The sequence below is a fragment of the Oncorhynchus mykiss genome, chromosome 25, assembly GCF_057628025.1.
Source record: "Oncorhynchus mykiss isolate SJ-2025 chromosome 25, ASM5762802v1, whole genome shotgun sequence".
NCBI classification, from domain to species: domain Eukaryota; kingdom Metazoa; phylum Chordata; class Actinopteri; order Salmoniformes; family Salmonidae; genus Oncorhynchus; species Oncorhynchus mykiss.
The window spans coordinates 41,095,029-41,122,155 of NC_143046.1; the positions used below are offsets into that span (position 1 = coordinate 41,095,029).

The 27,127-nt window shown below is 42.1% G+C and overlaps 1 protein-coding gene across 2 annotated transcripts in view; it reads right to left on the reverse strand.

Moving 5' to 3' along the window:
- Positions 1-1,853: 1,853 nt before the first annotated feature.
- LOC110505159 (short transient receptor potential channel 3) overlaps positions 1,854-27,127 on the reverse strand; it is a 78,168-nt gene continuing 52,894 nt past the window's right edge. For both annotated transcript variants that reach the window (XM_090219907.1, XM_090219906.1), the window contains 7 exons: positions 25,560-25,793; positions 16,187-16,451; positions 14,846-15,041; positions 8,518-8,727; positions 4,971-5,045; positions 2,940-3,015; positions 1,854-2,573 (listed from right to left, as the gene is read on the reverse strand). In XM_090219907.1, the coding sequence (XP_090076033.1) occupies positions 2,422-2,573; positions 2,940-3,015; positions 4,971-5,045; positions 8,518-8,727; positions 14,846-15,041; positions 16,187-16,451; positions 25,560-25,793 (1,208 nt within the window). In that variant the 3' untranslated portion in view covers positions 1,854-2,421. The remainder of the gene's footprint in view (positions 2,574-2,939; positions 3,016-4,970; positions 5,046-8,517; positions 8,728-14,845; positions 15,042-16,186; positions 16,452-25,559; positions 25,794-27,127) is intronic.

Consider the following 27,127-nt stretch of genomic DNA (forward strand, 5'->3'; position numbering starts at 1 on the left):
TACAGTTATTGAGTTAGAAAAAACATTCTTTACAGTGTCTAAGAACATCCTAAGGAAAGGATTTCTATCAAATACAATATGGATTCAAATGCATGCTTCTGTTCTCTAGTATAATTACAAAATGGTTATCGGACAAAGGGAATGAAATATCCTGCATAGGTTATTAAGGAAATCTAAAGATATTTACCATACCAATAAATGCTTAACCAACCCTGGCCCCGGAGAGGCAATATCCACTTTCTATCCACAATTTTACACCAGGGCTACTCTACACAGAAAATAGGTTGACCCACACAAGGACCTCGATCAATAAGGTGGCAATGTATTTGACATAGTCTTGTATGTTGTATTTGACATTTGCAGTACAAGGAATTTTAAATGGAATAAGGAGACCCACATATAAATATGTGTTATAGCATAGAATATACTGCAAGAGGCATGTTATATATAGAATTTGTAACATTTGACCTGAGAGAAATGCTCAAGCAAGTCCCATCTAAGATGGAATGTCAACTACTGTATATCGTAACAATAATGTCAGATGGCTGTTACATCCATAGAATTAGAATGAATAGAATGATCGTCCACCATGCAGTTCAATTAGGCCTTAAGTGCACTAATGAGTTTACCAGTCAAAAGGCTGTGGGTTTCAAGCCCATTATACCAGTTTTATTTATATGGTATTTATATGTTTATATTTACATGAGCACCCTGTGGCTGTTGAAATAGGCATTTCTGAATCTTAATGTCGAGCTTTATGAAGGTGTTACAGGTTACATGTTATTCCCCTATACTGTAAAATGTATTCACATTTTACACACTCCAGGACCAGGGCTGGACACTTCTAAAACATACAATTTCTAGAATCCTACAAAATAGCCAAAGCACTAAGACCAACAAGACCAGTGTCTTGGGGGGGGGGCAAAAAAACATCACAATGACATTAATCAATGACTGATTATTTTTGATTTCTGAGGGAAATTCTTGTCAGATAAACCTACTGTTTGGTTCAAAATCTCTAACGAGAGAAAGGAACGGATGAAACCAGTATTACACAACCATTGTCTAAGGCACGTGTCAAACACATTCCACGGAGGGCCGAGGGGCTGCGGGTTTTCGCTACTCCGTTGTACGGGATTAATTAACTAAGGTCACTGACTAGTAAGGAACTCTCCTCACCTGGTTGTTTCGGTCTTAATTGAAAAGCATAAGCAAAAACCAGCAGACCCTCGGCCATAGCATGAGTTTGATAGCCCTGGCCATAAGTGTATATGTCTTAACAGAGACTATAGCACTATTTGTTGCATAAAATACTGTATCTGCTTCTTTGCATTGGACGCATCTCAATCCACCTCATCTGCCGATGTCGCACTTCCGCATTTGCGGTGAAAGGTGGCAGAGCTGAGACATCCTGTGAGACATCCTGAAAATTGGTGATCTCACGAAAACGTCTGTAGGTTACCTATCGCTCTATGGAAAGGGGAGACTCTCACGAACACAACGGTGGTGTCCGTTTTGCTCTACGAACCCAAAGAGTGTCAGGGGACTCGTCTGAAGTTGGTACCGTCGATGTGCCAACTTCTGTTTGTAGCACCCGAACCGTTTGGGCTACGAACTTATATGACCCCAGTGTGGAAAGAGGAGATTCTCACGAACATGATGTTCTTCGTTTTGCTCTATGTCCCCCCAAGTGTCACGGGATTTGTCTGAAGGTAACCGGTACCGGTTATACAAAAAAAATTGAAGCATGAAGGTGGTTTTGTGCCTACCCAAAAAAGTGGTTAAAGACGTGTAAAAAAAATATATTCCCTGAGCTTTCTTATATCTCCTAGATATAGAACAAACACTTCAAAACCTTGTTTCACATGATTTATTTGTTGACTGTTTGAATGTGTTATTCAATGTGTTTCTCTGGACTATAGTAGTAAAGGCCAAATTCAATATTTTATCTAATCATTTTTTGGGGATACCTAAAGGGGTCCAAAAATTCTAATTCAAATAGCTAAATGATCCATAGTATGACCATCTTAAAACAATTCCATATGTCAGCTTAGAACCCCTGCCAATATTTAATATTAATCTGAAAAATCTCTAACACTAACACAATATTTGTCATAATGGAAAATTGTGGCTTTCAGGTGAAGTTTCCTCTAGGTACAGATCTAGGATCAGCTTCCACTCCCCCAATCTTAACATCTAAGGGCAGCCTCTCCCTACAACAGAAGAGTGAGGCAATCCTTTTCACTATTTCCTTGTGCTGTTTTTGTCTGTTTAAACTACCTTCATGAAAAATAGCACATTATCATTTACAAAACAACCTGGCCAGTGGGTTACTGTGGAGTGTGTGAGGAAATGCTGGGATGTTGGCTGCTTTGATATACTCTTCCCTCTTGCATCTCTTGAACTGTGGGTTGGCGGGGGTCACTTGTAGGGAAAGCGTGTAGTAGGGCCTAGGTTCAGTTTGTCACTCAGTTTCTGGATAAGCAAGGACAGCTCCTCTGTAGCCTGAGACTTGTCTTCCAGGAGTTCGTAACGTAAACTGGAGATGTCCTGCTTGATTTCTTTCAGTTCACCTGCGAAGTAACATAATGTGAGGTCCTAACAGAAATAATGTGAGGTCCGTTCAAGTTGTTTGTATTGAGGAATTCTGTTAAAGGGTTCTCAAATGAAATATTTACTGAAATATTCCCTGCATGACAATGTTGAACTGATGCACTCTCCATAATTCAATATATTTTTATATACTGTACACAATGCAGTTAGCACGGTTTATTTGAGCTTCAAACCCCAATGGGAACCCTGTGGAATTTGCAGTTTGTAGACCTCTTTCTACCCCTGAGAATTGTTAATTTTCTGCATTGTGTAACAACACAGCAAACGATTCTCAAAGACTATTTCTGATGAAGTACTTCAAAGTAAAAGTGAAGATGCAACTTTACCTTCATTGACCTCGTCGTTTTCTTTGTCCACTTGTGCTTTCAAAACGTAGCGTTTGATGAGTCGCTTCATGATTTGCTGTAACAAGGAAGGAAAATTGTAAAAATGTAGGCCTACAGTATATGCTGTTATGTTAAAGTGGGGCTAAACTTCCTGATTTCGTCTTGTTCTTCAGCTTGGTCATTAACAAATGCAGCAGCCATGACTGAAGACAAACGAGAGTTGTCTTGGAGGGGGTGGTTTATTGTGGGTCTCCTGTGTGTGTGTTTGCAAGTGGCAAGTGTTCGTACATTCACTCTGCCAAAACAGTTCACAGTTACAGTCACTCATCCTTCTAGATAACTTGAAACAGTCTAACCAACCCGGTCTCCCAAAAGCATCTTAATGCTAAGTTCATCGTTAGAACCTTCGTATGAGCATCGTTAAAACTCTGAGCTCATAATTAACAATGCACTTGACAATGCAGGTAATCTAACGCATGCCTCAGACAACTTGCTGAACAGCTAAGTGCATGGTTAGATTCCTCCCCGCATCACTGTATACACAGAAGATCTCCGCTAAACATCCGTGACTGCCGATGACTTCAAAACAAAGTTGTCGATGTCTATGCAATTGATACAAACAAGCGGAGTATAACAATATTATTTAAATGAAAACCGAGATGACTGCATTAAAATAAAGGCTTAAGGCTTATATCAATCATATTTAAATACATTTCATGTTCAATAAATTGTTCTATTTTGCTACTTTTAGGCTACTGTTTGTAATTTTTCTCAATATATTTAATGATGTACAGTATAGCCTAACATGCGTGCAATGATGTACCAAATCAGTGATTTAGTGCATTTTAATTGGGTAAGCATTACAATAATCCGAATCAATATTTGCAGCCGTAGGTGGTAATATCTCTCTAGGAGCTGATCATCAGTATTGTGTATTGTGAAATAATGTTAAGGAAAGATTTGAATAGAGAAAGCTGACCCGAGAGCAGCAATCCCTTTCTTTCGATCCTATCAGTATAGACATATGCTCCAACGACACACTTAGTGACCATTCTTTCTGCGTGGTGAAACGCATGTTACATCTTCGGTCGTTGTAGGAAAGATGCATAGCTAACACACTGGTAAGCCTAGGTTCCATCGCTATTGGGAAATCAGGCCCAAATCTTGTGTCTCGAAGTCGCCTAGGCAAGCTAGTGCTAGCCAACTTCTTTCGCAAATTAGCTTAACCTGGCTGGTGTGCGACCATGGCAAAGTTGGTTTGACATTGGATAACCTCTCTCTGGGCTGGTTAGGAACCGTCAATAAATTACACAAAGTAAATTGGACAATATTTTCATGTTGCACATCTTTTAGTTGTCTCATTAAATGCTTTCAATATTTGTATATGAATTTCTACAATTTATAATTGGCTTGAGGTTTTTAAGTAATTGAAATTTGGAGCTATTGACATTTCTTAAATATTCGTCCCATATACATTGAGGTCATTTACTGATGGTCCCTAACTAGCCTCATTGGGATATTGAATGTCAAACAAAATTGACCATGGGCATTATGATCAGGTACCGTGCAGCTGTGCTCCTAATTGATGATATCCCGCGTGGCTCAGTCGGTAGAGCGTGGCGCTTGAAATGCCAGGATTGTGAGCTCGATTCCCACATGGGACCAGTATGAAAATGTAAGCACTCACTTCTGTAAGTCACTCAGGATAAGAGCGTCTGCTAAAATGTAAATGATTACTTGGCTGCTGTGGGCAGGATTGAAATCAACCCAAGGAAAACTGTCATGGTACCCTTCATCGCGACATACCTATCATCTCCCAAATCTCAGATTATGACCAGACTAGCTTTATGACCAAAATGATCCTATTTATACTTTGTAGTCATTTTTGACACTAGAATAAATGTTTCTGTCTCACATTGATGCCACATAGGCCATTTTCAAAATGAGAAGTTGTTTTTTTATGGGCAGTCAGTCTTTAAATGTGACATTTTGCTAAACATTATATTTAGACTGACGGAGAGGTCAGTTTACCTGATAGCAGGTGGGTTGGTTCAGAATGCTGTGGGACTCTGCAATGCGTAGGTTGGACTGGGTGAAGAGATTGAGCTGCAAAAATAGACAGGCACAAACAAAAGTACATTTGGATTTTTTATCTGGATACTCAATTAACCATTATACAAATAAGGACAAATTATCAATGAGAGTCTTAACCAGAGGTTGGAACCGGATCAGAACCAAAATAACTAAATCTTTCAAGTAACAGAAATGGAACCTGGAACGAAAGTGATCCATAATGTTCTGGAACAGAACGTTATTTAAAAATCATGGGAACCGGTTAATATCATTCTTTTACATTCCAGGCATTTATTTTCTAGTCCCACAACAAAACGCAACAAAGCCCTACTCTGTCACTCAGAAATGTATTCCAGTGTCTGCCTGCAAGATGAAAATCTTTTCCTGTGAGTGTGCATGTTTAAGTTACCTGCGATCCTCCCCCACCCTAAACATAGACTCCTTTACTGACATTACAAGCTTGATTCAGAAGATAGGGAGAGACATTTGTAATTGGCTTGCGAAGAATGGAAAAATATTTTCAATGCTAGTCAAGGATATTATAGGCCTAGTTATCATATTTCACGTTGGATTTATTAACTACAAAATGTAAGATGTGTTTTTAATTCTGGTGCCGCTCTGCAATCACGAGCCTGTTAGCTAGCTAGCTCAAGCGTGTCAGCTAGCTAGCTCAAAGGACATTCAAAGCTCCTCCATAAAAGCCGCTCCTCCTTAGTATAATTCTGTGGACCTAATTTAGATAATGCATGTCATAACAAGATGCCCAGCGCTTCAAGCCTCCTCCTCAACTCTCTCGCTCTCTCCCCACCCACAAAATATCTCTCTTGCTCTCTCTCCACCTACACAAATTCAGTAGCATCTTGCGCCATAGGCTACACACATGTAAATAACTAGTTTGCCTGCTCTCTCCTCACTGATTGGTGAAGTCATGTAATGAGCTAAATGTTAAAAACGGTTGATTTCACAGGTTAAAAAAGAAACAGAAAGAAACAATATAAACTGGTTCAAACCGGTTCAGAACCTTGTTTTGCTGGTAGGAACCGTGGTATGAAACAAAATAAATAGTTGTTCTGTTCAGAACAAAATTATTGGAAAATAATTTGGGTTCCAACCCCTGGTTTTAACACTCGCAAGCACACACGCAAGCATACATTTTGGGGGATCAAAAAATGAATACCACATTGTTTTGCATCATTCCTGAAACATTGTAAAACTACCAGGGTCTCAACTGTCACTGTCACTGCTCTGATGAAGGCCGTGCATTAGCTGTCAGTGTCTTACGGCTAAGGAGCTTGGAGAGGCTTCACTTACTTAAGTATAGTTCGATAGTGTGGTTAAAAAAAATAATATATATATATATATATATATATATGACCGGAGGCCATCTGGCCTCAAGTGCACAGAGAGCCTTATTAGTCATCAGTCATGTCTTCTTCCCACTACCCAGCCACTCTTTGATTCCCTACAGGCTAACAGGGGGTCTACCCAAGGACATTCTTAGCCCCCCACCCAACCGATCAATAGGTAGATAATGGAAGAAATACCTTGGGTTCAGGGTAACAGAAGCGGTTTCAACCCATTTTGTTTCTAGCTTGCCTATTGAGATAAGAATGCCGCAACTTTTCCTTTCCACTTGTCAGATTGCCATGTGAAATATGCCTCAGAGAAGAAATCAATGTGGTCAAATGTAGTTAATGTAAAGGGAAAACGAGAGAGAAAGAGGGATACAGAGAGAGACAGTAAGGGTGTGTTCGTAAATTCAATCTGTAGTGCCAGAGTGCGCTCAGGGCTTTAGTCCGTTTGGTTTTCCCACTTGGAGCAGAGCAGAGGAGTAGGTTTGATTTGAGTTCTCTGACCTCACAATGGCAGCCAAGCACCCAAGCTAACTGGCTAATGTTGGCTAGCTTGCTAGCTACTTCCAGACATAAATAAGAGAACACCTCCATCTGACAATTTTACTCCCCCTAGTAGAGCTGGTTAGGCTGTTTTCATTTTATATAGAGGGTTGATGACTAACTGTGCTGATGGCAACTATTTAATTATGCTTTTATTCCAATGTTTACAGACAAGTCACATAACAAGTTGCATGGACTCCCTCTGTGTGCAATAATAGTGTTTAACATGATTTTTTAATGACTAACTCATCTCTGTACCCCACACATGCAATTCTCTGTAAGGTCCCCCAGTCGAGCAGTGAATTTCAAACACAGATTCAACCACAAAGACCAGGGAGGTTTACCAATGTCTCGCAAAGAAGGGCATCTATTGCTAGAAAAAAAAATATATAAAAACAGACATTGAATATCTCTTTGAGCATGGTTATTAATTACACTTTGGATGGTGTAATACACCCAGTCACTACAATGATACAGGCGTTCTTCCTATAACTCAGATGCCGGAGAGGAAGGAAACGGCTCAGGGATTTCACCCTGAGGCCAATGGTGACTTTAAAACAGTTAGAGTTTAATGTATCAACAGCACTGTACTTACTCCACAATACTAACCTAAATGACAGAGTAAAAAGAAGGAAGCCTGTACAGAATACAAATATTGAAAAACATGCATCCTGCTTGCACCAAGATACTAAAGTAATACTGCAATGAACTTTTTGTCCTGAATACAAAGTTTTATGTTCGGGGCAAATACAATACAACACATTACTGAGTACTGTACCACTCTCCATATTATCAAGCATAGTGGTGGTTGCATCATGTTATGGGTATGCTTGTAATCATTAAGGATGAGTGGGTTTTTCAGGATAGAAAAATAAACGTAATGGAGCTAAGCACAAGGAAAATCTTACAGGAAAACTGGTTCAGTCTGCTTTCCACCAGACACTGGGAGATGAATTCACCTTTCAGCAGGACAATAACTTAAGGCCAAATCTACACAAGGCCAAATTTACACTGGAGTTGCTTACCAAGAAGACAGTGAATGTTCCTAAGTGGTCGAGTTACAGTTTTAACTTAAATCTGCTTGGAAATCTGTAGCAAGACCTGAAATTGGTTGTCCAGCAATGATCAACAACCAATTTGACAGAGATTGAAGAATTTTGAAAATAATAATGGGAAAATGTTGCACAAGAGACTTTCCCAGAAAGACTTACAGCTGTAATCGCTGCCAAAAGTTCCTCAACAAAACATTAACTCAGGGGTGTGAAAACTTGTGTCAATGAGATATTTTTTGTGTTTAATTTTCAATAAATGTACTAACATGTCTATAAACATGTTTTCATTATGGTTTATTGCGTGAAGATGGTTGAGCATATAAAAATATTGAATCCATTTAGAATTCAGCCTGTAACGACAAAATATGGAATAAGTCAAGGGGTATGAATACTTTTTGAAGGCACTGTACACACACACACACACACACACACACACACACACACACACACACACACACACACACACACACACACACACACACACACACGCACACACACACACACACACACACACACACACACACACACACACACATCCATCCATGCATCCATCCATACCCTGGACTTTGAACTGTCCAACCCCAGCTCTAGATCCTTCTTCACACTCCTTTGTCGGCAATGCAGCATGCCGACTATCCACCTGATGTGGTGGTAGAAGGACTTGGGAGTGGGAACGATGCTGAAGGGAGGAGGCAGTGTCTTGCCGTTGTCAAAGTACGACAGCCATAGCTTGGAGCGTGCAAACTTCCACTCCACGTCCGCATCGTCCTGAGAGATAAGCAGAGTTATTTCTCTCTCTGAGCAAACACCCCCTTAAGAGATTTACTTAGTGACGCTAGCTAATGTTACAAACACACATTATCAAAAACCTATTTGAACTGATAATAATAACCTGTTCATTTCCTTTGCTGTAGGCATAATCTCTGAGATAACAATAGTTTGTGACTTTTAGATAACAAATCTTAAACAGAAGCAAACGGAACAAAACGGGGATAAACATACCTGAATTTTTCAATAGAAACTCAATTGTTTCATTGAACTGAGTGAATGGAATATGAATGACAGTCATACAATATGCTGTAATAGAAATAAGGCCATTCTCAGAAAAATAAAAATCTTCCTCCCTCATCTTAAACGTCACAGACGGCCACTGATATACAGTACTAGTCAAAAGTTTGGACACACCTACTCATTCCAGGTTTTTCTTTATTTTTTATATTTTCTACATAGTAAATAATAATGAAGACATAAAAACGATGAAATCATGTAGTAACCAAAAATGTGTTAAAAAAAATAAAAAAATATTTTATATTTGAGACTCTTCAAATTAGCCACCCTTTGCCTTGATGACAGCTTTGCGCACTCTTGGCATTCTCTCAACCAGCTTCTGGAATGCGTTTCAATTAACAGGTGTGCCTTGTTAAAAGTTAATCGGTAGAATTTCTTTCCTTCTTAATGCGTTTGAGCCAATCAGTTTTGTGACAAGGTAGGGTTGGTATACAGGAAGATAGCCCTATTTGGTAAAAGACAAAGTCCAAATTATGGCAAAAACAGCTCAAATAAGCAAAGAGAAACAACAGTCTATCATTACTTTAAGACATGAAGGTCAGTCGGTTTCTTCAAGTGCAGTCACAAAAACTATCAAGCGCTATGATGAAACTGTCTCTCATGAGGAACACCACAGGAAAGGAAGACCCAGAGTTTCTGCTTCTGCATAGGATAACGTTCATTAGAGTTACCAGCCTCAGAAGTTGCCCAAATAAATGCTTCACAGAGTTCAAGTAAAAGACACATGAAGTCCTGCGTGAATCATGGTCAAATTGCTGCAAAGAAACCACTACTAAAGGACACCAATAAGAAGAATAGACTTGTTTGGGCCAAGAAACACGAGAAATGGACATTAGACCAGTGGAAATCTGTCCTTTGATCTGACGAGTCCAAATTTGAGATTTTTTGTTCCAACCTCTGTGTCTGTGTGAGACACAGAGTAGGTGAATGGATGATCTCTGCATGTGTGCTTCCCACCGTGAAGCATGGAGGAAGAGTTGTGATGGTGTGGGGGTGCATTGCTGGTGACACTGTCAGTGTTTTTTTTTTATTCAAGGCACACTTAACCAGCATGGGTGAGCTACTTGACCAAGGCGAGTGATGGAGTGCTGCATCAGATGACCTGGCCTTCACAATCACCTCACCTCAACCCAATTGAGATTATTTGGGATGAGTTAGACAACAGTGAAGGAAAAGCAGCCAACATGTGCTCAGTATATGTGGGACTCCTTCAAGACTGTTAGAAAAGAATTCCAGGTGAAGTGGTTCAGGTGAAGGTGGTTGAGAGAATGCCAAGCGTGTGCAAAGCTGTCATCAAGGCAAAGGGTCGCTACTTTGAAGAATCTCAAATATAAAATATATTCGGAATTTTTAACACATTTTTGGTAACTACATGATTCCATATCTGTTAATTCATAGTTGTAAAAATAAAGAAAACCCTTGAATGAGTAGGTGTGTGCAAACTTTTGACTGGTACTGTGTGTGTGTGTGTGTGTGTGTGTGTGTGTGTGTGTGTATATATATATATATATATATATATATATATATATATATATATATATATATATATATATATATATATATATATATTATATATATATTATATTATATATATATAATATATATATATATATATATTATATATATATTATATTATATATATATATATATATATATATTATATATATATATATATATATATATATATATTACTGTATACACTGCTCAAAAAAATAAAGGGAACACTTAAACAACACAATGTAACTCCAAGTCAATCACACTTCTGTGAAATCAAACTGTCCACTTAGGAAGCAACACTGATTGACAATAAATTTCACATGCTGTTGTGCAAATGGAATAGACAACAGGTGGAAATTATAGGCAATTAGCAAGACACCCCCAATAAAGGAATGGTTCTGCAGGTGGTGACACAGACCAATTCTCAGTTCCTATGCTTCCTGGCTGATGTTTTGGTCACTTTTGAATGCTGGCGGTGCTTTCACTCTAATGGTAGCATGAGATGGAGTCTACAACCTACACAAGTGGCTCAGGTAGTGCAGCTCATCCAGGATGACACATCAATGCGAGCTGTGGCAAGAAGGTTTGCTGTGTCTGTCAGCGTAGTGTCCAGAGCATGGAGGCGCTACCAGGAGACAGACCAGTACATCAGGAGACGTGGAGGAGGCCGTAGGAGGGCAACAACCCAACAGCAGGTCCGCTACCTCCGCCTTTGTGCAAGGAGGAGCAGGAGGAGCACTGCCAGAGCCCTGCAAAATGACCTCCAGCAAACCACAAATGTGCTTGTGTCTGCTCAAACGGTCAGAAACAGACTCCATGAGGGTGGTATGAGGGCCCGACGTCCACAAGTGGGGGTTGTGCTTACAGCCCGACACCGTGCAGGACGTTTGGCATATGCCAGAGAACACCAAGATTGGCAAATTCGCCACTGGCGCCCTGTGCTCTTCACAGATGAAAGCAGGTTCACACTGAGCACGTGACAGACGTGGTTTGGCGGTGGCTCCGTCATGGTGTGGGGTGGCATTTCTTTGGGGGGCCGCACATTCCTCCATGTGGTAGCCTGACTGCCATTAGGTACCGAGATCAGATCCTCAGACCCCTTGTGAGACCATATGCTGGTGCGGTTGGCCCTGGGTTCCTCCTAATGCAAGACAATGCTAGACCTCAAGTAGCTGGAGTGTGTCAGCAGTTCCTGCAAGAGGAAGGCATTGATGCTATGGACTGGCCGCCCGTTCCCCAGACCTGAATCCAATTGAGCACATCCGGGACATCATGTCTCGCTCCATCCACCAACGCCATGTTGCACCACAGACTGTCCAGGAGTTGGCGGATGCTTTAGTCCAGGTCTGGGAGGAGATCCCTCAGGAGACCATCCGCCACCTCATCAGGAGCATGCCCACGCGTTGTAGGGAGGTCATACAGGCACGTGGAGGCCACACACACTACTGAGCCTCATGTTGACTTGTTTTAAGGACATTACATCAAAGTATATAAATATATACACACACACACATATATATATATATATACACATATATATATATATACATATATATATATATATATATATATATACATACACACACACACACACATATATATACACATTTGTGTGTGTGTGTGTGTGTATATACAAAAGTATGTGGACACCCATTCAAATTCATGGATTCGTCTATTTCAGCCACACCTGACAGGTGTATAAAATAAATAACAGCCATGCATTCTCCGAAGACAAACATTGGCCTTACTGATGAGCCCAGTGACTTTCAATGTGGCACTGTCATAGGATGCCACCTTTCAAACAAGTCAGTTCGTCACATTTCTGCCCTGGTAGAGCTGCCCCGGTCAATTGTAAATGCTGTTTTTGTGAAGTGGAAAGGTCTAGGAGCAACAACAGCTCGGCCGCAAATTGGTAGACCACACAAGCTCACAGAATGGGAGCGTTGAGTGCTCAAGCGCGTAGTGCTTCTCTCATTGGTTGCAACACTCACCACTGAGTTCAAAACTGCCTCTGGAAGCAAAGTCAGCTGTTTGTCGGGAGCTTCATGAAATGGGTTTCCATGGCCGAGCAACCACACAAGATCACCATGTGCAAATCCAAGTGTCGGCTGGAGTGGTGAAAAGCTCGCCGCCATTGGACTCTGGAGCAGTGGAAATTTGTTCTCTGGAGTGATGAATCACGCTTCACCATCTGGCAGTCCCACAGACGAATCTGGGTTTGGCGGGTGCCAAGCGAACTCTACCTGCCCAAATGCATAGTGCCAACTGTAATGTTTGGTGAAGGAGGAATAATAGTCTGGGGCTGTTTTCATGGTTCAAATTAGGCCCCTTACTTCCAGTGAAGGGAAATCTTAATGCTACAGCATACAATGACATTCTAGATGATTCTGTGCTCCCAACTTTGTGGCAACAGTTTGGTTGAAGGCCCTTTCCTGTTTCCGCATGACAATGCCCCTGTGCACATAGTAAGGTCCATACAGAAATGGTTTGTCGAGATCGGTGTGGAAGAACATGACTGGCCTGCACAGAGCCCTAACCTCAATCCCATTGAACACCTTTGAGATGAATTGGAACGCCGACTGCAAGGCAGGCCTAATCGTCCAATGTCAGTGCTCGACCTCACTAATGCTCGTGGTTGAATGGAAGCAAGTCCCCGAAGCAATGTTCCAACATCTAGTGGAAAGCCTTACCAGAAAAGTGGAGGCTGTTATAGCAGCAAAGGGGAACCAACTCCATATTAATGCCCATGATTTTGGAATGAGATGTTCGACGAGCAGGTGTACACATACTTTTGGACATATTCAGTCTATTCTGAAAAGTATGGATTAAATTAAAATGTTCCCTCATCAATCTACACACAATACCCCATGATGACAAATCGAAAATAGGTTTTTATAAATGTTTGCAAATGTATTAAACATTTTAAAAGGCACAAATCTGGGGAAGGGTACCAAAAAGATTCAGCAGCATTGAAGGTCCCCAAGAACACTGTGGCCTCCATCATTCTTAAATGGAGGAAGTTTGGAACCACCAAGATTCTTCCTAGAGCTGGCCGCCCGACCAAACTGACCACTCGGGGGAAAAGGGCCTTGGTCAGGGAGGTGACCAAGAACCCAATGGTCACTCTGACAGAGGTACAGAGTTCCCCTGTGAAGATTGGAGAACCTTCCAGAACCACCTCTGCAGCTCTCCACCAATCAGTCCTTTATGGTAGAGTGGCCAGATGAAAGTCACTCCTCAATAAAAGGCACATGACAGCCCGCTTGTGTTTTGGATAAGGCATCTAAAGGACTCTCAGACCATGAGAAACAAGATTCTCTGGTCTGATTAAACCAAGATTGAACTCTTTGCCCTGAATGCTAAGCGCCACGTCTGGAGGAAACCAGGCACCGCTCATCACCTGGCCAATACCGTCCCTACGGTGAAACATGGTGGTGGCAGCATCATGCTGTGGGGAAGTTTTTCAGTGGCAGGGACTGGAAGACTAGTCAGGATCGAGGGAAAGATGAACGGAGCAAAGTACAGAGAGATACTTGATGAAAATCTGCTCCAGAGCTCTCAGGACCTCAGACTGGGGCGAAGGTTCACCTTCCAACAGGACAACGACTATAAGCACATAGCCAAGACAATGCAAGAGTGGCTTCGGGACAAGTCTCTGAATGTCCTTGAATGGCCCAGCCTGAGCCCTTTCTTGAACCCAATCGAACATCTCTGGAGAGACCTGAAAATAGCTGTGCAGCAACGCTCCCCATCCAACCTGATAGATCTTGAGAGGATCTGCAGAGAAGAATGAAGAAACTCCCCAAATACAGGTGTGCCAAGCTTGTAGCATCATATCCAAAACAGTTAAGGCTGTAATCACTGCCAAAGGTGCATCAACAAGGTACTGAATAAAGTGTCTGAATACTTACGTAAATGTGATTTTTCCGTTTTGTTTTTACACATTTGCAAAAAGTTCTAAAAAACTGTTTTTGCTTTGTCGTTATGGGGTATGGGGTATTGTGTGTAACTTCATGAGATTCTTTTTTTCATTTTAGAATAAGGCTGTAACGTAACAACATTTAGAAAAAGTGAATACTTTCCGAATGCCCTGCATACAAAACGATTACACAAAAATACACTAGTATCCCTATAACTATAATCAGATGACATGGTGGGTCTACAGATGCCACTGACTTACCTCTGCGGTGAAGTTTCCCCCTACGTACAGATCTAGGATCTGCTTCCCTTCCCCAATCCTAACCTTAATGATTAGTGGGGAATTTCTCTTATTTACCCAAGATCAGTATCTAGGGGCAACTTCACAACACCAGTCACTCACCTCGATTTCTTGATAGGAGCTGTTGATCATGGCGATCAGCATGTTGAGCAACACCACCACCATGGTCACGTTGTAGATTCCATAGAGCACATAGCCGATGTTCTCGATGAACTTGTGGTTGTACTTGAGCACCACAGAGGACACCTCGGACAGTCCAAATATAGACCAGAACAGAGTCTTGAAGCTCTCCTCCACCCTATGGTGACAAGGAAGGAAGGAAGGGGATAAGAAAGCTATAGGACAGGCTGATCAGTTTAGGGGTTTCTAGTTTGTTGTTGTGCCCTAGCGAAATCACAAACTACATTTGGCTGTTGCCCAAAGTGACAGGCGATAAAGTGCTGCTTTAAATAAAGTGATGTCATCTCATGTGTAGCCTAAGTGCGTGGGGAATGAACCAAATATATTGGCATGTCTTGCTTAATACTAAAATTTATCATCCTGTGTTATAGTATTCTGGTTGCCAAAGTCCCTTCGAGAAACATTTATAACGTGAGAATTGTTGCCATGAAATTATAGTTATTTTTTATTTCAGGTGATGTTGCTGTATTTTATGAATTCCACAGATGTCCTTGGTAAGAGCATAAATGACCATTGTGACTCTTGGCAATGTTAGATGTGTGTATGTGTTGCATTTGTAAGTGTGTGTGTGTGTTCCATTTATGCCAAGGCAGCTTGACTAATGAAATGCAATATGGACACTAGAACAATAGAGGAAAATAATAACCATAACAATAGGAAGGATTTCATTTTCTCAGCCTCAGTTTGGAAACAGTAACCTTGGCGGTAATCCACTCCAGTGTGAAATTAGTTATTTTTGCTGAGCTGCCACAAGCTCGGCAGTGCCTTTTCCAATTCAGTTTTGAAGAACTCTTAGAAAGGGAGTCCAAGGTTGGCCATTTTCAACTTCATTCTGCACTACAATGACTGAGTCGATAGACTGAATGAGCTAGCACTGCATGAATGGGCTCAATAGAGGAAGAAAAGAGCTCCCTACATGAATGGAGAACTCATTTGTTGGAGTTTAAAAAAAAATGTAGATAGGTCCCAAGCAGTATTACAGTATTACTCAAGTCTTATGTTTTAGGAGTGTATTCATTTTAGGGGCTTTGGGGACAAAACAGTATGGTTGAATGTGTACAAAGCCTCCCTACTGACTGTCAGTCCATTACGGAGTAACTGTTCCTGTCACTGACTCCAGACCTGCCTGAGTGACCATCAATTAATGTTCTCAAATGTGGTGAGTCCCTATAAGTCTGTTCCCATAAGTGTCTCACCATATGTCTATTCCAATAAGTGTTCTCTATACACAAGTGTCCTCTATATGTCTGCTATAGCACTCACGTGGTGAAGGCCGGGTTGACCTTGGCACCCAAGTAGTAAGAATAGAGGATGAACATGCCGATCATGAACGCCAGGAAGACCATGATGAACAGGACCATGAACTTGAAGATGTCTTTGACCGTGCGGCCCAGGGAGATCTGGAGTGGTCCAAAGCTCTCATTAGCCGGCAGAATGTAAGCGATGCGTGTGAAGCTCAGCACCACAGCGATGGCGTACAGCCCTTCTGAGATCAGCTGGGGGTCCGACGGCAGCCATTTGTCCCTTGCTACGTGGAGGAATGGGCAACAGCAACATGAACAATGTGTTTAATGCATTGCGCTATATGACTGTTCTGCACAATGGTTGGGTTACACTTTGTTTTACAGTCCCACTATGTCTTTGTGGGCTTTGAAATAATAGAGCAAATAGTAATTGTATAATAATTCCCCTAAAAGTAGTCTTTTGTTTCTTTAGGATTCATCAACACAAGCACCAATACATACCATTTCTCAGTAAACGTCAGCTAAAGCTAAATGAAACAGGACAATAAAATAAGGTGCTACCACGATTTGCAAAGACCACTTACGCTCTCAATGTCAAATTAAAAACAGGTGTTTATGTGATTTTAAATGTTTGCCCTTTTGCATGTTCTAATGATATACCTAATGATCATTTGTCTCCCTTCTGCGTGCAGTGTACTAGGTGGATAATGTTGCCCTTAAAGTAATTCTGTATGTGTACGTCACTGTGTACGATTAGACAATTAGAGCTTAACCTGCGGTAAGAATCTAGTGATTCTTGAGATTAGTGTGCCTGCCCTTAAGCATAATCATTGCTAACACTGTTACACGTCTTGCAGGGCAAGTGATCAGGAAACATCTGTATTGACATTTGTGGTGGTATTTGTAGATGTGTGCAAGATGCCTACTTGTATCAACTGTACCTATCACAGGTTTAAGAAGATGGCGCTGCAGTGGATAGCTGCTCCTGGCGAAGTCTGCATTAAAAATAATTTGGTTGTTGCTGATCTTAACATTTTTTTGTACATAATGTTTCTTGCCATCATTTCATATGACTGAAAACAGCTTGTGGACATCAGAACAGTGATCATTAACCTCGATTTGATGACGGTTTTTGGACATTCTGCTTACCCCGGACCAGGCCCTGATCCCTGGGACTCGAAAGAGAAAGCAGCAGCGAAAGAGAGGCAAGCGATGTGGTGTCTTGACTATGTTGGCAAGCAAGTAGACCATCATTGCCCTCTACTTTGTTGGCGAACGTGCAGTCACTGGAGAAGAAACTGGTTGAGCTCCGTTTGAGACAATCCTATCAACTGGACCTGAAAAAACTGTAATATCCTATGTTTCTGGCTGAACGAGGACATGGATATCCAACTCTGTTTTTTCTATGCATCGTCAAGATCAGATGGCAGACTCGGGTAAGGCAAGAGGGGCAGCGGTGTATCTCTTTGATAACAACAGCTGGTGCGCAATCTCTAATGTTTAGGAAGTCTAGAGTTTTTATTTTGCCCGAGTTAGAATCACTCATGATAAGCTGCAGAAGATACTATTTAACAAGAGTTCCCATCTATATTTTTTTGTAGCTGTCTATTTATCACCACAAACCAATGCTGGCACTACCACCACGCTGAACAAAATCCGTTTTACCAGATTTTTACCAGCATGTCACCTATGCAAATAGAGGCGACACAACTCTAAATAACCTTTACTCCACACTCAGTAACGCATACAAGGCCCTCCCTCTCCCTTCCTTTGGGAAATCAGTTACATCAGTCACCGGCTTCATTAATAAGTGCATCGACGGCGTTGTCTTCATAGTGACCGTACAGTGGTTCCTCCTTTAAAAGTTGCATCACTATGCAGCACACCTTGTTGGCTGCTGCGGCATTCTGTGGCACGTTATTTAATTGTCAGAATTTTTTTCTGTTAATGCAAGTTAGTGCTAGTTTGACAACTAGTGGGTATCTTTGAGAAGCATTTGATAGTCTTCCATATTGGCATTACCAGAGAATTTAAAACCTTTTTTGTAATAACATGGTATATGGATTGATTAAGAAATTTGGCTTAAATAATTTGAATAACATTAAGGTGTTTCTATTCCGAGAAAAATGAAAATATGGTGCTATACAACGTGATGGTCGTGATTAGGCTACAGCATAAGAGGATTGGAGGATTCTAAATTAATATAATAACATTTCCACACCCTAATTGTAGTGTAACCAATACCCAAATGGAGATAATAATCTCATTGATTTATCAAGACCAGTCCCTATGCTTGTCTCAGAGCGGCGCGAAACCACCTACATTTGTTTAGTAGGCTATTGTGCAGCCTGACAAGTAAACATAGCCTACAATACATACTATAGTAAACATGGGAAAGTGCTTTAATTCCACACAATTGGCGATTGCAGGCCATGTCCAGACTTTCTCGTGACCTCAAGTAACTTCAATAATGGCTGTACAAATGAATGCGGGAGACCGGGGTTCAATTCCATATGTGTTATTTCATAGTTGTGATGTATTTACTATTATTCTACAATGTAGAAAATAGTAAAAATAAAGAAAAATCCTGGAATGAGTAGGTGTGTCCAAACTTTTGACTGCTACTTTCTTAATTCATTTGATTAATATTATGGTGTTTCTATTCCAAGAAAAACTTAGAACCCTGTGTTTTCGTTAGGATGGAACGGAAAATATGGCACTGTACAACGTGACTGTCGGCAGTACAGTACTGGGCTATTTAGCTAAAGAATCCTTGTGTCGTGCAGGCAGGGCACGCGGGAGCCCAGGGTTCAATTCCCTGCCAGGGAGGAAGGAGTAACTGTCCTTATAAATAATAATTTGTTCTCAACTGACATGCCTAGTTAAATAAAGGTTACACTAAAAGCATAACATTTCTGCACCCTAATTTTCTAATTCCAGTCTAACCAATATCCAAACTGAGATTACGTGAAAATAAAAATGTGATTGATTTATCAAGCCCATTCCCCATGCTTGTCTCAGAACAGCGCAAAACAGTGCTAAAATAGTTGTAGGCTTTTGCTTCAAATCCTATTGCTTCTAACTTCAATACGCTCTTTAAATAAATAAGACCTACACCACTTTTAACAGCACATTACTAAACACTAGTGAGACTCATGTCGCCTAGGGTAGGCCTACAGTGTATAATATATAAAATATGACGTGACTCTCCGCTAATAATTACATATAGATGTCTAAATTAAAACCAAAAGCCACCTCATGGGTCTCCCGGTGGCAGTCGGCACGGGTATCAAACCTGCATCAGCCAGTTAAGTTATTTTATACACAGTGGGGAGAACAAGTATTTGATACACTGCCAATTTTGCAGGTTCTCCAACTTACAAAGCATGTAATTTTTATCATATGTACACTTCAACTGTGAGAGACAGAATCTAAAACAAAAATCCAGAAAATCACATTGTATGTATTTTAAGTAATTAATTTGCATTAACTCAGATCATGCACTGACCAGCTGGCAAGTGTCTTCACTGACATTTTCAATCATCTCTGACCCGGTCTGTTATACCAACTTGTTTCAAACAGACCACCATAGTCCCCATGCCCATGAACGCCAAGGTAACCTGCCTAAATGACTATCGCCCAATAACACTCACATCTTTAACCATGAAATGCTTTGAAAGGCTGGTCATGGCTCACATCAACACCATCATCCCAGACACCATGAACTCACTCCAATTCGCACACTGCCCCAACAGATTCACAAATTACGCCATCTCTATTGCACTCCACACTGCCCTCATCCACCGAGACAAAAGGAATACCCATGTAAGAATGCTTGTTTGCCTGAGGCTGATGCCGTGCATGTGTTTGTACACATGCATATACACACACTCATTCAAATAAACACATACAACAACACACACATACACGTAATAGTGCCAGACATGCACACAAACGCATACAGTTGTCCTTGATGTCCTTTGTTTTAAATTCATGATTTTGTTTTATTATTTCTTTGTTTTGTTGTTTGCAGTTTTCTTCTGTCTTTTCCTTTTTTCTATTTAGTTCATTCTCTTGGTTGTTGGTGCATTTAGGGATTATCGGGGGTGGGGAATGGAATAAATGGTATTTTTTAGTTATTTATTTTCTTCCCTGGGAGGGCCTGTGGGAGGGGTCTCGAATGGTTGAGGGACAGCTATTGGGGAACTATGGGTGGGTGGGGGGGGGGGATCTTGGAGAGTTTGGGTTCACGTTTTTTGGCCTGGTGGTTGGATCGGTCAACATGCCCTTGAGCAGGGCATTGACCCTGGATGCTTCTGTGTATTAAAGATTTTTACTTTAAAAAAAAGAAAGCTGTTCATTCACTACAGCTTCACCATTCACCAAGCTCAGGGCCCTGGGACTGAACACCTCCCTCTGCAACTCAATCTTGCACTTCCGGGACAGGCCCCCCCCCAGGGTAGGTAACAACACATTCGACACACTGACCATTAACACGGGGCCCCTCAGGGGATTATGCTTTTGTCCCTTCCTCCCTGTTCACCCACGACTGCATGGCCCGCACAGCTCCAACACCATCATCAAGTTTGCTGATGGTAGGAGTGATCACCGATGTCGATGAGGCAGTCTATAAGGAGTAAGTAAATCTGTGACCTGGCAGTATGGTGCCAGGACCACAACCTCTCCTTCAACTACAGCAAGATAAAGGAGCTGATCGTGGACTACAGGAAACGGAGGGGCAAGTATGCACCCATCCACATCGATGGGGCTGTATTGGAGCGGTTCTGGGACTGTATTGGAGCGGTTCGAGAGCTTCAAGTTCCTCTGTGTCCACATCAATAAGGAATTAACATGGTCCATACACACCCACACAGTTGTGAACTGGGCACATCAGCGCCACTTCCCCCTTTTCAGGAGGCTGAAAATATTTGGCATGGGCACTCAGATCATCAAAACGTTCTACAGCTGCACCACTGATAGCTTCTTGACTGGCTGCATCACCGCTTGGTATGGCAACTGCAAGGCATCCGACCACAAGCCGCTACAGAGAGTAGTGAGTGCGGCCCAGTACATCCCTGGCCTACCATCAAAGACTTCTACACCAGGCGGTGGTCAAAGATTCTAGCCAAACACTGTTGCCAAGTTTGGAACAGGACCCTGAACAGCTTAAGAGCCCCCAGGCCTTAAGACTAAATAAGACTGCTAAATAGCTAATCAAATGGCTACCCGGACTATCTGCATTTACCCTTTTTTGCACTAACTCTCTTTTTTTTTTACCCCTTTTTGTCCCCAATTTCGTGGTATCCAATTGTTGTAGTAGCTACAACTCCCATACAACTCGGGAGAGACAAAGGTTGAAAGTCAAGCGTCCTCCGATACACAACCGCACTGCTTCTTAACACAGCGCGCATCCAACGCTGAAGCCAGCCGCACCAATGCGCTGGAGGAAACACCGTGCACCTGGCCACCTTGGTTAGCGCACACTGCGCCCAGCCTGCCACAGGAGTCACTAGTGCGCGATGAGACAAGGACATCCCTACCGACCAAGCCCTCCCTAACCCGGGCGATGCTAGGCCAATTGTGCATCGCCCCACAGACCTCCCAGTCGCGGCCGGTTACGACAGAGCCTGGGCGCGAACCCAGAGACTCTGATGGCACAGCTGGCCCTGCAGTACAGCGCCCTTAACCACTGCGCCACCCGGGAGGCTGCACTAACTCTCTTGCACTCTTTGCACCACCCACACACTCACACTGACATCCCAACACACACACACACACACACTACAGACGCCCACACACACAGAGCACGCGCACACATGCATACTGACGCCACATACACACGCTACTGTCTGCTTTCTATACTTTTGCTTAGTCACTTTAACCCTACCTATATGAACATAGCACTGGAAGACACTGGAAGATGGCCCCAACGGAGATGCCAGCATCGCTACTAGCTCTTAGAAATCTTTGCAGTTTTGGGTTTCTTTATGTACTCTTTTTTATATTATTAGCTCAGGAAATGTTTTGTGGTATTACATACAGCCGGGAAGAACTATTGGATATTAGAGAGGCGGTAACTCATCAGAACTACCAGCATTACGACTTAGGAATACAACTTTCCTGGAGCAGATCCTTTGTTCACTCTTCCCAGAGAAATTAAACTTATTCCAAAGGCCGACCCAAAACATCGCTGGTGGAGGAGAGGCACTCAAGGTGGCCTGCTGGTTTGACATAGAGGCGCGCACACCACCCACTGCTTCCGAGTATATTACTCGCTAATGTTCAGTCTTTCTTTCCAGAGAGACATCGGGGCCTGTTTCTTTCACAGAAACATGGCTCTCTCGGGATATTCGGTAAAGCCAGCAGGATTCTCAGTACATCGCGCAGACAGGAATAAATATCTCTCCAGGATTCAGAAGGGCGGAGGGGTATGTTTCATGATTAACGACTTATGGTGTAATTCTAGGAACATACAGGAACTCAAGTCCTTTTGTTCACCCGACCTAGAATACTTAACAATTAAATGCCAACCATTATCTCCCAAGAGAATTATCCATCATCGCCACAGCGTTTAAATCCCACCTCAAGCCGAAACCTTGACGGCCCTCAAAGAACTTCACTGGACTTTATGCAAACTGGAAACCACATATCCTGAGGGTGCATTTATAGTAGCTGGGGATTTTAACAAACGACAACTCCATCTTGCTCCTCCCGTCCTATAGGCAGGAACTCAAACAGGAAGTGGCCGTGCTTCGTACTATTCAATGCTGGTCTGACCAATTGGTATCCACGCTTCAGGATTGATTTGATCACGTGGACTGGGATATGTTCCGGGTAGCTTGCGAAAATAATCTAGACGCATACACGGATACGGTGACTGAGTTCATAAAAAGTGTATAGGAGATGTAGTACTCACTGTGACTATTAAAACCTACCCTAACCAGAAACCCTGGATCGATGGTAGCATTCAAGCGAAACTGAAAGCGCAAACCACCACATTTAACCAGGGCAAGGCGACTGGTAATATGGCAGAATATAAACAGTGTAGTTATTATCTCCGCAATGCAATCAAACAAGCTAAACGTCAGTATAGAGATAAAGTGGAGTCACAATTCAACAGCTCAGACACGAGATGTATGTGGCAGGGACTACAGACAATCACGGACTACAAAAGGAAATCCAGCCAAGTCGCCTAGACTGACATCTTGCTTCCGGACAGGCTAAACACATTCTTCACACGATTTGAAGATAACACAGTGCCACCGATGTGGCCCGCTACCAAGGACTGTGGGCTCTCCTTCTCCATGACCAACCTGAGTAAAATATTTAAATGGGTTAACCATTAACCACCATTAACCAGCTGGCTGGTGTGTTTACGGGCATATTCAATATCTCCCTATCCCAGTCTGCTGTCCCCACATGCTCAAGGTGGCCACCATTGTTCCTGTACCCAAGAAGGCAAAGGTAACTGAACTTAAAAACTATGGCCCTGTAGCACTCACCTCTGTCATCATGAAGTGCTTTGTGAGACTAGTCAAGGATCATTTCACCTCTACCTTACCTGCCACCCTAGACCCACTTCAATTTGCTTAACGCCCCAATAGATCCACAGATGATTAAATTGCCATCACTCTGCACACTGCCCTGTCCAATCTGGACAAGTAGAATATCTATGTAAGAATACTGTTTATTGACTATAGCTCAGCATTCAACACCATAGTACCCTCCAAGCTCATCATTAAACTTGAGCCCCTGGGTCTGAACCCCGCCCTGTGCAACTGGGTCCTGGACTTCCTGACGGGCTGCCCCTAGGTGGTGAAGGTAAGAAACATCACCTCCACTCCGCTGATCATCAACAATGGGGCCCCACAAGGATGCGTGCTCAGCCCCCTCCTGTACTCTCTGTTCACCCATGACTGCATGGTCATACACGCCTCCAAATGAATCATCAAGTTTGCAGATGACACAACAGTAGTAGGCTTGATTACCAACGATGACAAGAAAGTCTACAGTGAATAGGTGAGGGCTCTGAGAGTGTGGTGCCTGGAAAACAACCTCTCACTCAACGTCAACAAAATAAAGGAGATGATTGTGGACGTCAGGAAACAGCAACGCGTGCACCTCCCCATCTACATCAACGGTACCGTTGTGGAGAAGGTGGAAAGCTTCAGGTTTCTTGGTGTACACATCACTAACAAACTGAAATGGACCACCCACACAGACAGTGTGGTGAAGAAGGCGCTACAGAGCTTCTTCAACCTCAGGAGGCTAAAGAAATTAGGCGTGTGACCTAAAACCCTCACAAATTGTTACAGATGCACAATTGAAAGTATCCTGTCGGGCTGTACCGCCACCTGGTATGGCAACTGCAACCGCCCGCAATCGCAAGGCTCTCCAGAGGGTGGTGCGGTCTGCCCAACGCTTTACTGTGGGATAACTACCCGCCCTCCAGGACACCTACAGCACCCGATGTCACAGGAAGGCCAAAAAGATCCTCAAGGACATCAACCACCTGAGCCACTGCCTGTTCACCACGCTATCATCCAGAAGGCGACGTCAATACAGTGCATCAAAGCTGGGACCGAGAGACTGAAAAACAGCTTCTATCTCAAGGCCATCAGACTGTTAAACAGCCATCATCAGCACATTATAGGCTGCTGCCTATAGGCAGACTAGGAATCACTGGCCACTTTAAGGAATGGAACACTAGTCACATTAAAAATGTTTACATATCTGGCATTACTCATCTTATTTGTATATACTGTATTATATACTATTCTACGGTATCTTTGTCACATAATAATGTTTACATATCTGGCATTACTCATCTTATATGTATATACTGTATTATATACTATTCTACGGTATCTCATTCACTTAATGTTTACATATCTTGCATTACTCATCTCATATGTATATACTGTATTATATACTATTCTACGGTATCTCATTCACTTAATAATGTTTACATATCTTGCATTACTCATCTCATATGTATAAAAAATGTTCTGTATCTTAGTCCATTCCGCTCTGACATCACTTGTCCATATGTGTATATAGTCTTAATTCATTCCTACTTAGATTTGTGTGTATTGGGTATATGTTGTGTAATTTGTTAGATATTACTTGTTAGATATTACTGCACTGTCGGAGATAGAAGCACAAGCACTTCACTACACCCACAATAACATCTACTAATCACGTGTAATAACATTTGATAGCAACCTCAATTACCTTGTACCCCTGCACATCGACTCGGTACTGGTACTCTCTATATAGCCATGCTACTTTTACTCCTTAATATTATTCACTGTGTATTTATTGCCCGTGTCACTATTTCTGTGACAAATAACATTTGATTGGGTGCATCGATACAGTAGCTCTTCTCTCACCGTAAGTAAAGTATTTGACCTCCGGGGGTAGGGTCACTAGGGAGAGGTCGGTGGTGTGGATCTTTTCGTTGACGTACTGCTGGGCTCTGGTGGCCTGGAGGAAGGCAAAGAACCGAGCGGTGAAAGCGGCAATGAAGATGGAAAGCATGCCGAAGTCCAGAACGTTCCACAGCTGCTGCATGTACTCCCTGGGCCCCTCAGTCCACAGCTCCTTACACTCCGACCACATCATCCCTGCAGAGGAATCAACAAAGTTGTGGGTTGTGTTCAATAGGCACCAAACAGATTAAAATGTTCTGAAACTGAGAGAAAAATATCTGCAGAAGAAACAACATCAAGAGGAAATGGGTTGTGTTAATTAGGTACGAAACTGAAAGAAACTTCTGAAACGAAGAGGGACTATCTGGACTTATCCATTAAGAATGCTCATTTTCGTTTTCCATTGTGAATTGTTTTGCTATGTCGTGCACTAATTAACATGACTAGCAATAGTGAGACTGCAGTGTGTTGATTCAGTAATCACCTAATGTCTACCTAAAGAAACCACATTGAGGGCCTGACAATAGGTTAATTTGTTTATTAAATCAACTGAATTAATCTAACTGTGCATTTATTTAAACACTACAGATTAAAAACTCTAAACCCTGGTACAAACACAGCTCTATTGCTGCACCAAACCAAAAAAAATGTCAATTTCCGTTTGGATCGAAGAGTGGGGATAGAGTGCCATCGGAAACTATGCAGTGCGCCTAGTCTGACTTTTGACAATAGTTCGGCAGCCTCTGCCGCAAGGTTATTTTAGTAAACGAAAACCAAAATAAAAACGAAATTTGGAAAAACAATTTAGTATATGCTGAAAAGGAAAATCCTAGCAGTTTAGAGAGTTGCGCCAGTAACCAAAAGGTCGCTGGTTTCAATCCCTGAGCTGACTAGGTGAAAAGTCTGTTGAGATGGAAGGGACTTAACCCTAATTGCTCCTCTAAATCACTCTGGATGAGAGTGTCTACTAAATAAATAAAAAATTAATATAATAAACTGAACTTGTCATGCCCTGATCTGTTTCACCTGTCCTTGTGATTGTCTCCACCCCCTCCAGGTGTCACTTATTTTCCCCAGTGTATTTATCCCTGTGTTTCCCGTCTCTCTGTGCCAGTTCGTCTTTATGTTTCAAGTCAACAAGCGTTTTTACCGTTCCCCTGATTTTTGCATTCTCCTTTTTCTAGTCCTCCCAGTTTTGACCTTTGCCTGTTTCTGGACTTTGTACCCACCTGCCTGACCTTTCTGCCTGCCTCGACCACGAGCCTTTCTGCCACTTTGTACCTCCTGGACTCTGATCTGGTTTTGACCTTTTTGCCTGTCCACAATCATTCTCTTGCCTACCCTTTTGGATTAATAAACATTGTAAGACGCCAACCATCTGCCTCCTGTCTGCATCTGGGTCTCACCTTGTGCCTTGATAGAAATGTTTAAAAAAAAACATATTTAAAACTAAAACTATACTGAAACTATAATCTTTGACTGCAAAATAAATCAAATAAAAACCATGTTAAATTGTTTAGTTTCTTCTA